Source organism: Chroicocephalus ridibundus, chromosome 2, assembly GCF_963924245.1.
Source record: "Chroicocephalus ridibundus chromosome 2, bChrRid1.1, whole genome shotgun sequence".
NCBI lineage: Eukaryota > Metazoa > Chordata > Aves > Charadriiformes > Laridae > Chroicocephalus > Chroicocephalus ridibundus.
In genome coordinates, this window is record NC_086285.1 from 151865867 (window position 1) to 151884056 (window position 18190).

The 18190-nt window shown below is 35.2% G+C and overlaps 1 protein-coding gene across 4 annotated transcripts in view; it reads right to left on the minus strand.

Moving 5' to 3' along the window:
- The window catches only part of CSMD3 (CUB and Sushi multiple domains 3), a 680626-nt gene that overhangs the window by 447258 nt on the left and 215178 nt on the right, over positions 1 to 18190 (minus strand). For all 4 annotated transcript variants that reach the window (XM_063327428.1, XM_063327427.1, XM_063327426.1 and 1 more), the window contains exon 6: positions 9530 to 9642. In XM_063327428.1, coding sequence (XP_063183498.1) covers positions 9530 to 9642 — 113 coding nt within the window. The remainder of the gene's footprint in view (positions 1 to 9529; positions 9643 to 18190) is intronic.

The following is an 18190-nucleotide window of genomic DNA, read 5'->3' on the forward strand; positions in this document are numbered from 1 at the left end:
TTATGAACTCTCAGCTCACTTTTTTGGGCATTCCTGATACAAATATTTCTTTTCCCCCATCCTTTTTTTCATCTCCTAGTCCCAATTCTCAGTTCATACCTCAGTTCACAGGTAAACTTCATCTTACCACTCATGAATAAAACTTGGTAAATTAGCTAAAGATAGGTGACATTCAGGAAAAGTCATGGGTCATGTTAATAACCCCAAAACATATAAGCTTTTTGAAAAAATAACACTGGAATTGAAAATGCATTAAACTATGTGGGCAAATTTCATTTTCTGAAAAGGTAGAACAATGTTAATATTGATACAGGATTCAGAAAAAAAAATAAATTAGTATTGACATCTCTAAAACCAAACAAGTAAATAAATTAAATATATATATAAAAATAAATCACTCTTAGGAGATACTACAAACATTTTAGTATTTACACTGCTATTCTACTGTTGTTCTGGCAATTTTCAGACTTAGAAACAGAGAACATATGACCAACATGGTTCTCAGAGGCCTTTTATCAAGTTTTCTTTCAAATATGAATGGCACGGAAATTTGATATAATGAATATCTGAAGAAATTACCTAACTGAGAGTCTCTTTGGTACTAATAAATCATTTTACAGATCAACAAATTCCATATAATAATGTTCACTAGTATGCAAGGTTTATTGCCTCAGCTGCAATTAAGTGAAAACGCTTTGTTAAATGGAAGTTTATGTTTAATTAATTTCCAGGTGGCTGTGAGTGGGGAAAGAAAGTTAAATTCTTTCAGCTTTCTGGTACTGCTACTGATACAGTACACAAATGAAGCTGCACATATTTTGAATTATTAAAAGGTCCACTGACTGGAACCAAGGTGGAGAAAGTGTAGCTGGAAACTGAAAAGGCAGTTCAGAAAATTCTTTCATTCCTTACTGGGAGTAGAATTCATTAAAATATTAACTTTAATTAAATAGATTTGACTCCTTATTTACTAAGGAGTTTGGGGAATACTTTTCAAAAGGTACTTTTACTTCTGGAATTAGATAATCTTAGACTTAGTTCTGAAGAGTAAAGCCAAATGTCCTCAATCTTACCTATACTGGGAATTAGTAAAAACTGTAGGATCTTATTTAGCAATGAGAAATAACTCCTAACATAAGACACTGCATATGTCACTTCCACATTCATACTGCAGTTTTAAATCTGATTTTTCTATGGAAAAAAGAGTAACTTTCCTATCTCTAGACAGGAGACAATTCAGCATATTTCTCAGTCTTCATGCATATGATGTGATTACAGTCTTCACAAATAATAAAGGAGGGAGAAACATTTACAAGAGCAAAACAACTATATTTCACATGCTTTATGCCTCAACACATAGCTATTCAGTTCATACAATTAAATTTAAAACTAAATAACTACTCTAGCTTGATCCTTAAAGACACAAGGATATGATTTATATTAACAAGTTAATGATTTATATTTATATATAATGATTTATGATTTATATTTACAAGTGTTCTCAAGCAACTAAACAACAAACAAACAACTCTGTCTTTAGGCCAAAGAGCAGAATCAGAGACAGAGAGAGGAGAACATTCTGCGTAATAATTTATGCAGTCTGATTAGAAAGTACATGGGAAACTCAAGTGTGAGGCAAGAATCCTACATTCAGTTACTTCATTATCTAGGTCTCTACACCTGGCTGTTTTCTTATCAAAACAATCTCTTTCATTTTGTCCCCTAAAGGGATAAAAAAACCCCTACAAAATGAAAGATTACCTCATAGAATTTATAAAAGTTGAAAATGCTGAGTGGGGGAGGAGGGAGGGAAGGAAACAGGAGTAAATCATCTAGCAGAAATGATTCTAATACATCTGATGTCACTGACAGTATTCATTTTAACATTTAAAATCCAAAATGTTTTCCAAAGTCAGACCACTTCAGGTTTGTTTCCTTCAGTGTCCAGTAAACTTTATAATGCTCAAAGCTATTAAAAAACTAACTAGAATGGCTTATCACTTTCAACTATGGTGAAATAATTTTTGCTGCAGAAAACAGGTCACTTTTAATGAAAAAGCTCAAGTATACTATGGGAGCATTTGAATGTCAACATTTTTCAAAGGGGAAACAAAGTATACCAACATTTTATCTCAATACCACTAAATATTCTGAACGCTAACAAGTGTTTTATCCCAGGTTTTTTCCTCAGTTGTTTTATCATCTTGACATGAACAGCCCATCAGTGCTATATATTATGCTGTTTGGTGGTCATGAAGCACACAGATAAACAGGTTACTGTATTAATGTTTTGACCTTATCAAAACTGAAGTATTTTGAGGGTCCTATAAACTCTACAGTTTATGGACTATTATTAGAAGAGTTACACTGCCAGAGAATATTTATTTTAGTAGTTATTTTTTCTTGAATTTTAGTCGGTTTCCTTAAAGGATTCCTTTTATATAACTACATTATGTATAGTTATTTATATATAAAATATTTTATATATTCATACACATATGCCCCCAGTACCATTCATATAGATAAGCCCCCAGTGCCTAAAGGGGGCCTACAGGAAGGATGGGGAGGGACTCTTTATCAGGGAGCGTAATGATAGGACACGGGGTAACAGTTTCAAACTGAAAGAGGGGAGATTTATAGTGGATATTAGGAAGAAATTCTTTACTGTGAGGGCGGTGAGGCACTGGAACAGGTTGCCCAGGGAGGATGTGGATGCCCTGTCCCTGGAGGCTTTCAAGGCCAGGCTGAATGGAGCTTTGAGCAGCCTGGTCTAGTGGGAGGTGTCTCTGCCCGTGGCAGGCGGGGTTGGAACTAGATGATCTTTAAGGTCCCTTCCAACTCTAACCATTCTATGATTATATGATATCAATAGGATAATTAAAACCACACTGATTTTTAAATACAGTTTTTTTCTTTCCCTAAACCAGGACTGTTCATATTACCTATGGATTTTAAAGTTTGGATATCCTATTTTCCTGGGGTTTTTACTGTTGTTTGAAATGTTGTTTTTCATTTGAATTTATAAATTACCAAACTTCAAAAAAACCTGTCCTAAATAAGAAAAATACTTTCTCTCTAAGTATTACCTAAATTGAAATTTAGATAATCTCCTCTTATACAGAGGACATGGAATTACTTACAGTCAGTAGTACATAAAAAAAAATGTAATTTGCTCTTCTGTAAACAATGAACAGAAGTGTGTAGAATAGTAAATGAAAAAGAAATATATTAAAATGTTTGAACGCACCTAAAACATTAGAGGTTTTTCTTTAGGGTAAGTGTGAAATATAGAAGACACATCTGTTAAATCACTAAAAAATGGGAAGGAGGTTTTACTGCATCACTTAACATTTATTTCAGAAGTAAATTCCAATCCATCAATTTAAACATTAGTACAGACTACCATGTTTTCATATTTAACATTAGTTTTATTGACTTCTTAAATGAATGAAGATCTTATTTCAAGTAGAAAAAAGTGAATTAAAATTTTAGAAGCAGACCTTTCGGGATTTCTATATAGTATTAGAACTAACTTAACTAACTGTCAACAGTGGTGTTATCAAAAACTGTAATTGGGAGAATTCTAAAAATAAGTACTTTAAAATGCAGGAGGTCAACAGCAATTTTTCTCCTCTCTGACTTGACTACAGCAAAATCAATGTAATTCTGCACACTGACATTGTGTGGGTGTATAGTTGTGAATAAAAGGCATCTCAAGAGTGCAAAGGTGAAAAATCATCTATTCAGAAAGTATAGCTCAGTAAGACGAATCGCAGCTAAAAGACCCATGAGTATGAAAATCCGCTAAAAACATTTAGTGTGTGACAACGTAGGCAATTTAAGTTCCTGTTAGGCCTGGAGGAAAATAAAGAAAAAAAAATCTGCCGAGAAACTCTTGTAATTTCCTTTCTTTCTGTGAAGAGAGGGTTCCTTTTTCCTCCATCCATTGCAAAATCAGGTAGCCATCTGGCTGTTTTGACAATAGTAGTTCTGGGTCTGAAAAGTCACAGATTTACAGTTCTAAGAACTACATATCTGTCTAAAAAAAAATCTGTCATCTGTCAAATCAATCACCAATGCAACCAACAACTTATTTATACTGCCTTAATCAGAAGCAGGCAAAGACTTTATTTAAGTAGCAGAGTTCTACAGATGTGACATAAGCAATGCAGCACCTTAATTTTTCCCCAGGAATCTCAAGCCCATGAGCGTGCTGGTAGTAAAAAGCCATTTCAGTGAGTGAGTAGTCACATTATGTAAGATTCAATCTGAGATTAAGACACCCACATCTGCACGTCTGCAGTTGTACTAGGTATATAAACTTTTATAACAAGTGGAAATCTGGTAAGCGTAGTCAGTGGAATGTAGTGTTTTATTCCATCTTAAAGTACACACCTTGGACAGGACATAACAGCTGCCTATATGCTGTTTGTTGTCATTTTAGGCATTCTTCCCTGTCTTCTAGTTTCTGTGCCAGAATGGCATGGTATCCTGTAGATTATAATTTGCCAACACCATGCAGATGTCTCATTTACTCTAGAGCACCTCTACCCAACCCCTTACCAGTGTGGTCAGCTGAATCACTCTGTAACTTGCCCTGACAGGATTAGCTAAGTATGGGGACGATTCAGTTGCCTATGCATGCTTTGGGTTGGTGCAATTGTGTTACTTCATAACATACTGGTTTGCAACACCTTGGTTTGTCTGCCAGAAGAGCCTCTGGACCTCTGCCACTGCCATAAAACTATCCTGGTTACCTTAGGTGATTTCATATGTCAGTGCACACGTATTCATGTACAGCTGAACTGTGGCCCACAGTTCCCCAACTTTAATTGGTATTTAGATACCTATGGGTGTCTAAACCTATAGGTTACAATACAGAGACTGATACATCTTGGTGTCTTAGAGCTGAATCTCACCTAAGACTTCATAATGACTGCTGACTCTTCCAGCAGTAATACTGTATACTGTTCATTGCAACAGTTTTTGAGATGAGGAATGAATGACAAATTCTGTTTAAATTGTTAGGTGTTCTGAAAAAAAGCAATAAAGACAGCTTTCCCCTTCTGGCAACTCTAGCCACTATGTCCTGAGGCAGATTAGTACTAAACTTTTGTTCTTTACCTGCTTACAAATTGTTTCAAATTCTCTCTCAAAGCAAAACCAACAAAAAATCTAAGAACAGTCTAACTCCATAAATCATTTCTGAATGAAGATATGTTTCTATTCATATACAAAATGACAGAAGAAAAAGAAAAGAACAATGGAAAATCAAGCAAAGAAAGAGAAAACTTTTCAATGACAGTTTTCTCCATGTTGCATCGCACATTGAAAGTCCTGGCATTTATCCAATTTCAGCTCTACATAGTTGGCTGTCAGGTACTAAGTAGAGTAACCATTTGCGTGCTTTTCGACATGAGCATGACAGCTAAATTTTATTCTGTTCTGAAAAGCTCACGAATATATTTCATTTCTTCATCTTTATTTTCCTATAAGCAAAGATTCTTAATGGAACACAGATGTGATTGTGCATTTAATAGACATCTGATACTATTTTGTTCATATTAGAAGCAGGCTTAAACAGAGGTAAAGGGAAGGAGGAAGGAAGTAAAAGCAGTTAAGAAATGGATTTCACAAGTGAAATAACTAGCAAGTATAGACCTACTACTGAAACCTTACAGAGCTTTAAAGGATGAGGGAGGGCGAGAGGGAGAGAGAGAGGATGCTGGATCTCAAAAGACAGCAAAGTTACGGACTCTTAAAGCAATGTTTAACTATCAGAAAATCAAGACCTTTTTTTCAAAAGACCTTTCAGAGTCCAGGTATGAAGTTTGTGTACGTCAGCCTGTAAGACTGGAAGCAGTGAAGCTAGCTTAATCCCTTCTGTCCACTTAGATAATATTATGGATTCAATCATAAGTGATGGATTGCAAAGAGTTGCCAACAGAAAGCAGCAAGCAAAAGGAACTTTTACAGGAACTGCAAATGGATGGAGTAAAAAAGCACAAATAATTCTAGAAACAGCAAAAGACGATTATCAGTGCCAAGAAACATTGAAGCAGCAGCTTCAGGAAGATTCAAAGGAGCTTTGGTTCTACTTCAGCCAACAGCTTCTAACTCAAAAGGAGTTTTAACAAAGCAGTAATGACAAAAAACATCAAGACAAAGAACCCTCAGTGAATAGAAAGAAGTGCTGAAAACAAGCAAGAATAAGCGTGTCTTGGTTATGACACCACAACCTGGGTAGGGAAACGTTTTGATTCTAATTAACATATGTCATTTTAATTATAATTTACCAACATCCTTCAAATATTTTATTATTCAATATCTTTCGTAAATTAAAATGCCTATTGAAAGAAATTAATACACTTAACCTGCACGACAATGTACTTAAATGAAGTTTCCCATAGTTTCATGTACCTCAGTAAATTTCATTGTTCTGTATAAGCCAACTTAAACACATCAGAGCCACATCAGAGCAGAGGAAATGAGTAAGAAGGAAAAAGAAGCAGAATAAAAGAGTGAGAGACGAGGATTAGCAGAAAGAAACTCCTGCACCTTGACCTGAACCTCCTGCACTGCCAGTTACATCACCAAAGAGACGAAGCATAATCTCGGGTGTCACATACAGAGGAAGAAGAAAGAGAGGTGTTTGGAATGAAGTCAAGCTTGCAGAAGGAGAGAGGAAAGGCTTCCCTAATTGTTTAAATATTTGTCTTTGTTTCCCAACACTCGAATCAGTAATTAAATGTTTTAAATTAAGAATGTTTGCTCAGGACAGTAGTACATGGTGATTTTCCCTTTCTTCATTTCAACCCACAAGCTTTGTCACTTTTATTCTTCCTGTTTTCTTCCCTGTTCCACTGTGGGGGTGGAGTGAGAGAGTGGCTGTGGGGATGCTTCCCTGCTACTCATGATCAAACCACCACCCAAATATACTAGTGCAGTAAGTGCACTAAAACAATATGCAGTTGTGCAAACTAAACCAGGAAGCCAAGGGAGTGATTTGGTGAAAAGAGTATTGAAGCACCAAGCAGTGATGGAGTAAGAATTACGTAGTGTTCTGAAGTTCAGAATTTGGAGTCTGGCTCCTTCAAAAGATGCAACAATAGAACAAAGAAAATCGAAGCAGATGAAGTGGTAAGAAATTACTAATTCTGGTTATAGTGGTACTCCATAGGAAAGATTAAGTTTCAAGGAGGGAAGTCAGAAAGAGGTTACAGTATTATCTATGTTAATTAAGCAGGGGAAAGAGTGGGTTTTTACAACAGTTATTACAGTGTTGTACAGTGAAAATACAGGCTATGAAAGGATTAACAGACACCTTCTCAAAGTCATGCAGAAATAAACTCCTGAAAAGAAAAACAGGCACATGTATCTGCACTACGTGGCTCTTTGAAATATTTTTTTTTTGTTTTTATCAGTTATCTGGCAGCTTTTGTGACAACTCATGTCAGTGCACCAGTAAAACTACTATTTGAAAATTGGCTTTACAAAAAGGCTTGAAGTTGTCTTTAACTGAAAAAAATAAAGGTTCCAGTTCTTAACAAACTGAAATATTTTGTGGTATACATTTTTATTTGTTTTCTAAACAAATGAAAGATTTTTAATATGTTTATTTAATTTCCTCACACTCTCTCCTTTAGCCTACCATCGACACAGAAACCACTCCTTGCTATTACATGACAATGCATTTTTTCCATTTTCTACTATCAAGGTTAATTTTTAGTGATCGTATCTGCTTGACTATGCACATTTTATACTTTTTTGTCATGAAATTATTTACTGCCTATGTATTTTTTTCAAACAGTTGTAAAAGATATTTTATTCATTTTAAGCATGACTACTGCAGCATTTCACAACTTAGTACAGAGTACACGTTAACATACTTTCAGCAATACACCATCAAAAGTTAAATGGGCAAACCAAAATAACTGTGAAAAACCCATAAAGTAATCACTACAAACTTAGGTGGTAAAGATAAATAGAAGATGCACAGCATATTCAAATCACCTACACCTACCAACTCACACGTTTTATATGACTTGCAGAAAACACATGTTGAAACTAAACAAAAGTCTACTCTCATTACCTAATACCTCCCACTTTTTTACAGGAACACAAGTATGTGTGAGACACAGTTTGTCCTCCTTTTCACATTAGTTAAAAAATTAGCATCTCAACAATTCAAATTACTTTGTAGAAACCACAAAAATAGTTATCCCACGATTTCTCAATCGTGGGGTAGGAACTAATAAAATTCCTACTTTGTATCTTTTAACTGTCCCGTAAGCTAGTGATGTCTCAGTAAACAATATCGTTTATTGTACTTGGTATGAATGATACCATGCAAAAAATGAGTCAGTGCCTTTCATAAACAGTTATAGCACCCCTGGAGCTACAGTAAGAATGCTCTTTTTACCTAAATTCACTCAGAATACACATTCCAGAACATCTATGAACTTGGGAAGTCTAAATAAAGATATAGAGTATTTGTTGAAATAGTAAGCAAATTTGCTCTGTTCTTTTATAGAATATGTTATCTGAGGCAATTACAGAGAGTTCTAAAAAGTTTACTATTATAAAAGATCAATTACATAAAAAAAATTAGTCCTAGTCTTTTGTTAGTTTCAAGTTTTACATTTGTTGATCAATTTAATCAGATTCTGCAAACATTTTCGTAGCCAATCTCTTCCTATGCTAAATTTCCTTTAGAGAACAGTAAAAGAAATTCCTGACCTAAACCTCATTCAAAATGCCATGATGCTTTTTCATCAGATAAATGGAAAAGCACAAAAGCACAAAAAGGGTTACTGTTCCCTGAAGATCCATTGAAACAGTATACATATTGAAAAATATTATTTACAGTAATGCTTGTGAAAAAGCAGACAGTATTACCATATACTAATGAAGTTTAGCTTTCATTAGCGCTTCATCATTATAATGACCTTGTTCCAAATGGTCATATTCCCAAGTTAATGCTTCAGATGCTTTCACTCTTACTCAAAATAATGCTTGTTCATGAAAACAGTGGATAAGAAACTTACAGGTTAATTAAACCCTTAATAGCACAATGCATTCAGGAATAGGTAGTAAGAGATAATAGTGATTAAATGCTACATTAGTAAATAGACACTTACTCACTGTTTTACAAACAAGGCTTACACAACCATAGAGGCAAATACATATTTTAATGACAAAAACATTATTTCTGTATCTGTTACACAATACCTTTCAGAATATTAGGACCATTTTAAAAGCTAAGTACTTGCATGGGGTAAAGTGAAGTATCGCTGTAATTTTTTTACAACTATATTTAGATACACTAGATAATACACTATCCATACTCTAACATACTGTAATTTGATATAACAGGTTGCACAGCTGAATTTATCATTTACGCAAATACAAACTATACCTTTATGAGGATTTCTTAAAAAGGCCCATCCCATTTTCTCTACAACTTCAGACACTTTTTTTTTTCTTAACAAAAATAAGCATAACAAAAAATATATTTCTTTAAATATACCTTGGTAGTGAGCACTAAATCCACGGTATCGGTGATTGCTGTCTGTTACAAAATGTAGTCTGAGCCAGTTTTTGTTGCTGATAACTGGAGGAGGTATATTCATTCCAGAGAGCCTGAATTAAAACAAACAAACAAAACTCATTATTAAAGATTAAAAAGTGAATATCAGGGCTGAATATCAGTAGATTTCCATAAAGCACTGATAAAGGTCTTGTATGGGAAAACTTTTTTTTTTTTCCCCCAAACATACACTCATTAACATAGCCTCTGTGAGAATTCTTATTTATCGATGAATAGTACGTTATGGCAAGCATGAACAGGCAAGATTGTTTACTCTACATGACCAGGTGATGGGATTCAAATCAGTGATAATCCAGAAACCACACAGTCATGTGTTAGGCACAGCACTATCATGATGCAAGTACATGAGTCAGGCTAGGAAGAGTCTCTGTCTGTCCAGGCCAGTCAACAGGTTAGGCAGAACACTGCTCTGGACACCAGGAAAAGGATTGTATTCTGTGACTTTCATGTTCAAGATAAGGAACAAGAGAACTTAGGTTATGCAGGCCACCACCTAAAACTATAAAACAGACACCTGTTTTTCAAGAGTAATTATTTTTCTAAATTCGGGGTACAAAGAAATAAGGAATACTCTATCACTTCAGTGAATCTGAAATTCAATTATCAAAAGTACAAGAAGAGTAGGAAGTTTTGGTGGATTGAGACAAGCTAGCAGCTAAGCACCACACAGCTGCTCTCTCACTCCCCTCTCTGCACCCGACAGCAGGACAGGGGAAAACATAGGAAGAGCAAAAGCAAGAAGACTCCTGGGTCAAAATAAAGGCTCTTCAAAAGTCAGTTTAATAAGTGAAGAGGGGAGAAAAAAGCACAAAACCCCCAATTGATAGAAAGGCAATAATTCACCACATCCTACAAGTAGATTAATCAAGTCAGTCTCCAAGCAATGGCTACTTGCCCCCTGGCTCCTCCCCTCATTTTCTATAGCTGACCATGAAGTTATAAGCTATGGAATATCCTTTTCAGTCAATTTGGGTCATCTGCTTAAGTTTTGTCCCTTCCTAGCGCCTTGTCTATCACTGGCCTACTCACTGTGGGGAAAGAGTGTGGGGGAAAAGAAAGCCCTGGTGCTGTGCAAGCGCTCCTCAGCAAGAGCCAAAACACTGGTGTGTTATCAACTCTGCTTTAGCCACAAATCCAAACCACAGCACCGTATGGACTCCTACGAAGAAAATTAACTCCGAACCACTAGGACCAGTGTACAAAATTATTTGGAATTTTTGTTGGTTTTCTGTTTGTTTTTTAACATTAGGATGTTGCTCCAAATACTGTAGTCTTTTATCTTGATTTGCTCGTTAGGAAGGTCTGAATTAGAGGTAATTTATTTTTTTTTTTATTAAATGAGATAATATAGTTAGAAAGAAGGTAAATAAGTTTTGGATAAACAGTCCTGTCAAGCCAAGGTGTATTTCTCACCAAAACCAGAAAGATAGAAAGGTAAGTCACATCTTCAGGATGTAAACATGCATATCTATTTCCTTCCACTAATTTCTAAACAGAGCTCTTCCTGTAGTTAGATAAAATACTAGCCAACAAGTATACCATGTTATGTTCAGGCATTGCAGATTCCTCTTCTGTTTGGAGAGGAGAGAGAGGAGAGGAGAGGAGAGGAGAGGAGAGGAGAGGAGAGGAGAGGAGAGGAGAGGAGAGGAGAGGAGAGGAGAGGAGAGGAGAGGAGAGGAGAGGAGAGGAGAGGAGAGGAGAGGAGAGGAGAGGAGAGGAGAGGAGAGGAGAGGAGAGGAGAGGAGAGGAGAGGAGAGGAGAGGAGAGATGGGGAGGGAAGGGACAATGAAATTTTCTCATTTATTTATAATTTTATTACCAAATAACTCTAATATCAAATTAATATTTGTGATACGAAATTACGACAGTCGGTAAGATCTATAGAAACATTTTAATTCCGGTTAAACCTTTAATTAAAGCCAAAGGAGCAGCCTGCTGGTATTGCTTATTGGCCAGTCACCTGCTTAGTTGTTTTGCCAGCTGGTTAGCCTGGTGTTACTGCGCTGCATGGCTGCCAGGCTAGCCATGGGTCCCCTAACTGCCTTGTTATTCAGCTGTTGGGCTCGGTGGGCCTTTTAGCTCTCTTTTTCTGATTTGCCATCTAGTCAGAACCAAAATGTTTTCTTTCAAATCACTGGAAATATCATAAACTTACATACAATACTAATATTCAGAATTTCATTTAAAAAAGCCCCGAAAACAAATGAATTTCATTTTCTGGTTAGCTTTACTCTACAGTACATTGTTCTAGCTAGCTATTAAATTGCACTTGCACAATACTCTGTGCTGATTAAAGTGAGATCTGCACTATAGCATGTATTCAGAGTGAGAGGCTGAAGTCTACATCTTTTGATTAGAAAACATGAAATCTTTCTGCGTTGTCACTGTCAATTTCAGCATGAAACACACTTTCTAACAGCCATAAAGTGACTTAAGTTGTTACAAATATCTTGTTACAAATGTAAGAAGTATACTTTAGTTTGATGCTTGGTTTTTGCCAGGTAGAGGTTTAGTTACCTGTCCTTTTTGCTACAGCTATTTCTCTGTATAATACTATTACCTAATGATGCAAGACAAAATAGCTCTTTTATTTAAATTCTGACCCTGTAACTACTTGTTAAGCAATATAGAGGCAACAACCTTTCACTGCTTACATATTCCTATTACTGGAAGAGGTCTTATTGAGCAACTGAAACAAAAATAAGTCTGTAAAACACATTTCCTCGCACATATTTTGAGTAGTATATTCTACCTATAATACGGTTTCTCTTTAATAATCACAAAAACATGTGAAAAATAAACAAGTTTATTGTCCAAAGCATGAGAAAACTTCAACCTAACCATTTAAGTGTGTTCATGGTAAAAGTCTAGGATTTTGTGGTTTTTTTTTAAATAGCTAATATCTAGTTAAGTGTAGCTATCAAATTAATTATTCATTAACACATCAATCCTTGACAGCCATGGGTTATACTTAAAATGACTCTAACTAACCACATGCTGATATCAGCTGAGTTCAAACAAAATTCACAGTTCCTAAAATCTGATCTTTATAGTTCATGATTTCTATGGGATTGTTCCCAGAAAGTAGATTTGCAAGATGCCAGAATTTACAATGGCAACTGGCAGAAAATGATTGCTTATTCTGCTCATATAACTGCCCCTTTTCTCATGTCAATTTATCTTCCCAGCAAATTATAAAGCGGTTCACCATTATCATAATGCATTGGCAGTCCTGCCTACTTCTGTGCCAGCTACTATTCCAAGCATAGCTATAATATTTTCCAAAAATTCAAAGAAAAACACCATATCTACCATAAAGGAAATGCAGCTGTCTCATTTCTTTTTATAGTTCAAAAGATGTAGCTCCCCCCGAAACTGCATAGAGTCCTGCATAGCAAATTTAAGTCAACAGACAGTAGGTTTCACTTCTGCAGTTTTCTTCCATAAACTCTTAGAAATGTTCATGCAGAATCTTCAGATCATTGGTTGTGAATCAGAGACTTAAAGTATCTCAACATTATGTGTAGTCAACAACATTTACATTAGATAGTCTGCTATCTAATGTAAAATGTATTTGAAAAAAAAGTGCTTACTGAAATAATGGACCTTTGTTGCCAATCAAAGGATTGGTAAAAGTGTAAGGTTGTGCATGTACATACGTCAGTGAAGTTCCCATGTTTGCACCTTATTTGGTTTGAGACTGTGGGTAAATCACAGTTTACAGAAGAAATAAGGCACTAACATTTTTGAGAATCAAAATTTCTGCACTTCTGCACTTTTTCCTGCACTTCATTACAGCATCGTGCCTCCATCCCCTTCTTTTCTGCACTATTTAGGAGGTAATTTTCAAAAACTGCTCTGCTTTAGGCTAACTCTGATCCAGTGAAGTCAATTAGTATTTTATTCTCCCTCAAAAATCTAACACGTAATTCCCACCTTATGTTGCAAAATGGAATTCAGGGTTAGTTTGTTTGGGTTTTTTTAACAGCACAGTGCACATCCTCCATTTCCTCCAGAGACATACTGACATATCATAAAATGCTGTACACTTACTTTAATATTTGAAATGCACACTGCCAGTTAGTCCTAATCTTGACAAGTAGTTTACAAATCCCTGTCTTGTCCATGTACCAAACTAGTTTTAATTAATAAAATCTTCTAGAACTATACTTCTTTCAAACAGAAATTAAACCAGAAATAACTGTCTTGTTCTTTAAAGCAGGTGACAAATAAATGAGGATTAGTAGAAAACACAAATGATAAGGCAAAAATGCTTGGTTTTGTACAAATTTCACAGATATGGTATTCCTCATTCTTATAGAAATGACAGCCAAACTATTAAACAACTACTTCCATTCACACTGCTGTTTTCTTTTTCACACATTGCTTATCTGCAATGATTGTCATCTTGTTAAGAAGTGGCTCAGAATCTTATTCTGGATTAGTCAGATAAAATACAGTGTATAATATACAAACAAAAGAAGTAATTTAGACATGATGTGGGTATGAAGACAGACAAAAAGTGTCCAGATTGCAAAGGTCCAGTCAAAGCTCAAAATCAGATCAGTGAACAAACGTGTAAAAACTTCAAGGGAGGATATAGACACTACAAAATACACGTATAAGGGGTAGGAGATAAAAAAGAGTCAAATAGGCAGTCCTCATTCTATTTAACTGCCCAATTCTACCTTATTATGTTTGAATCTGTATGGAATGGTAGCAGAATTTTAGCTTTGTGTGTTACTTATTTATTTGGAGCAGAAATCAGTGTCATCAAATCAGGTACTCTTTTAGTGAAATTGCTTTATTTGCAAAACGTGCATTTTAATTTTGAAGAAAGATTATTAACAAGTAGCAAGCATGCAAACCCTGCTAATACAAGCCACAGTTTAGGCATTAAATGAGGCCCAGAATATTCCAAAAAGAAAAAAGTATTTTTGTTGGAAAATACAGCAAAATTTTGTACACAAAACTTTTTCATGAGGCGTATAGTTCCTACATTTCCTCCCAAGCTACCCCATCTACAAGCCCATTCTAATACTACCAAAGTCTTACGCAAAGACACTTAAATCATAGTATAACTAGGTGCATACATAGATCTCATCACTCATACATACGCAGTACACAATCTTAAGTGCTTGTTTTGGTGCTAACTGTAGGTGTGTGGGTGGAATCTTTCTTACTGGTATTATTTACTTCTTGAAATAAAAGTGCTATATAAAAAGCTTTGATTAAAAAAAAGGGTAAGGTTTCACATATTTTGGTAAGGCTTATCCTGCATTATCCATGTACGTGCTAGTGGGGTTTAATACTTACATGGCATAATACAAACACTACAAAAGACAGTAGGCTGCTGCCCCCTTGAAAGGAGAGGAAAGACCTACCCAATGGAACTGCACCTGACCAGTGGCTTATCTGGTTTGGTTAAATTTTGTCTAAATTAGGGAGCAGGCATATTTAACACAAATATGAAGTATCAAGCACTTACAACTTATTGTGTTTCCTGTACTTTTATAAACATATTACCAATGGTTTCTAGCATCCTTTCCTTTGTTCGCCATGACTGCCTTGATCCCATAAAGCAATTCTTGTAACAAGCTTCATAGTGAACATCTTTTGTAAAAAGATCCATCCCACAATGTAGATGTAAGGACACTCATTTGTGGATACAAGACTAAAACTTAGGTGTCTAATTTAATAAATCCAGACCTGTTTAGAAAGAACCAGATTCACGCTAAAGAAGAAAAGCTGAAACTAACTGAATATTTAACATATTGCTTGATTTGAAAGATCCTGAAGGATTTAATGATTAAGTTAACATATCCCTTTTATTCCATCAGCCCAGTTAGTAAGACGTTTACATTTGGGTTCAGACACTAACCTAACCATCAACGTTTTGGTCAAGCACTAAACAAGTAAGTTTTTTGTATGATCAGGCCTATCAATATCCTTAATGTTTCCAATTCCAGTGATGAGATTAATGGGTCTCAATGGCAGTCATTATAAATGTGAATTTCTATTGCATGACAACTTCGTGTATTGGCCTTTTTTTTTTCCTCACTTTTCTTTTTTCCTGGAAATGTTCTATACAAATTATATTAAATCATTTCAGAGCAAGGACATTGTGACAAATATTGTTAAACAGTCAAAAAACCCCTCTTCTATCGCATACAAAATCTGTTGTTGACTAAACTGAGAACTCAAGATTTGAATTTTGTTGAAGATACCAAGTACATGTCACATGCTAACAGATATTATCGGTTATCTTTTGATAACAAGATAGGTCAACAAGATAGATAATTGCCTGTAAATTGTTCTTTTGTGAGAGTATTTCCAATATAAATATTCAAGTACCATGAAAGTAAGTATTTTCAGAGCTGTGGATTTCCTAGAATTTTAATTGCAGCTTACATGTATTCAGCATTAACATATATAATATTGGTATATCTGTATTACAGAAAGACTTAATGAGATATATCTGTGACAGAAGCTATAGAACTTTTATGTAAGTAAGTAGAGTTTTTCATTGAATTGTATGTGCGAAAGTCAAGCTGTAGGTGGGTATCAGGGCTTCTCCTGTGTGTACATATGGTATACTAGATTTATTAATTCCCTGGATGATTCCGGAATTGACCATCTAGCGAGATAACAGACTGGCTTGAAAAAACAAGACTAATTTGAAGGTAACTACAATATCAAAATATGCAAAGTTTTCTAGCTGAGTCTTCAATTGATGAAAACAAAAAATAACGCAGTAAGAGAAATACTAGTTTGGAGATACAGCAAGCATATAAATAAACAGAACAAAAGAGGAAGTGACTTAAGTTAATCTGCATTGCCATAGTTCAATGTCGAGTCATAAGGAATGACAGAACACATCTTTCAGAGGAGAAAGTAAACAGTGCTAATTCACTCTTGAAGAAGGAAAGAAGACAAAGACTTGTCTTCCTAAAGCCAGGTCTTTCTCAAAGTTAAATATGCAGCACAAAAGTAAAGGAAAAGTGTCTAAAGGAAAAGTGTCTAAAAGAAAAGTGTCTAAAATACAACATTCTGTTAGCAGTTTCAGGGTAATATATCACCTAAGTTTTACGTGGTTACAAAGGCACAACTCAGTGAAAGACCTAGTTCCTAAAGTCAGTTCCTGTAAAACTGTCTGAAGACTAAGCATTATATTTAACTGAGAATTAGGACACTGAGAAGTTTGAAGCTAGATATAGCCTTGATTGTTTTTTCCATATCTCAGAATTGCAGACAAATGATTGACAAAAAGCTATTTTTTATTTTAGAACAGTAAATTACAACACCTGAACTTTAACCTAAACTAACTAAACTAAAGTTTTAGGTAGAAACTCCACTGTAATAATTTATTTCTGATTTATAAAACAAAAAAAATGAAAACTTAAATAAGCCAATGTTTGGAAAGAAGGTGAAAAAAAGTTCTACATTATGTCACCTTGAAAAAAATACTTGTTCTTGTTCTGTAAGTGCTTTAACAATCTATTGATTAATTTTAGAGTTATTCAGCTAGAGGGATAAAAATAATTCACCCTATGACTCTTTTTGTCAAGTTCGTTATAACGCCACGCCTGGAAGACAAAAAAAAAAAGTCTTTGTTTTAAAAATGTCAGTGATTAAATGTATGAAAGTCCTATAATGCCTTGCAATGTTGGAAAAAGTTCAATTTTGAAGTAAAGTTGCTGTCATATAAAGCAAATCTATGAGAAAGCACTGTATGATCATTAAGGACTGAATAAAGATCTGACTGATGATTAATGAAATTTTGTAGTATCGTGGATATGAAATGTTGAAAAGTTCCAAGACTGAATAACACTTTTTAACTTCAGAAGTGGACTGCATCTTATAAAGCCAGATGTTTGTATGTCAAAGATCTTCCCATTAATTCCAAATTAATTTCCAATTAATTTGCCAAATAATAATGTTGGCAGAATAATGAAGTATGATGAAAGGTAAAAGGAGACTTCCAAACACACATACTCTGAAATGTTAGTCTATGATACAAGTAATGTGTTGTTCGTGACATGAGTAATAAACAGAACGCTGATGGGCAGTGTTGCTTTGCCAATTGCCTAGAGGACTAGTATCATAAATTGTTGATTTTCATATAGATGTCAGGGACTTCGAAGGAGTCATTATTCTTAAATACCTCATATACAAAATGACCTCACACAACTCAATTTTCCTGAGCAGATCACAGAATGAATATAAATACATATTAACTTCGCGTGAGCTGCACATGATGGTTAACATACGGGTCTTTCTATTGCACAAGCTGTGACAAGTTGCATAGCTCCTTGATATAACTGAGGAGACCAAGACATGGTCAGGGCAGTCAGCAAGAAGCAGAGGCAGAGAGGTTTGAATTCTCCACTGAGAAGATACAGAGCCAGCTTGAGCAGGCTGTGCAGGTGAGGCCTCCCACAAAAGGACTCATCCTGGTGGCTCAGAAGCTATGATAAGGTGAACACCAAGACCTGCCACAGGATTTGTTTTCCTGCACATGCTAAAGCAAACCTATGGGACACTGTCTCCTTCAAGAACCTCAAATCTCTGAGGGCCTTG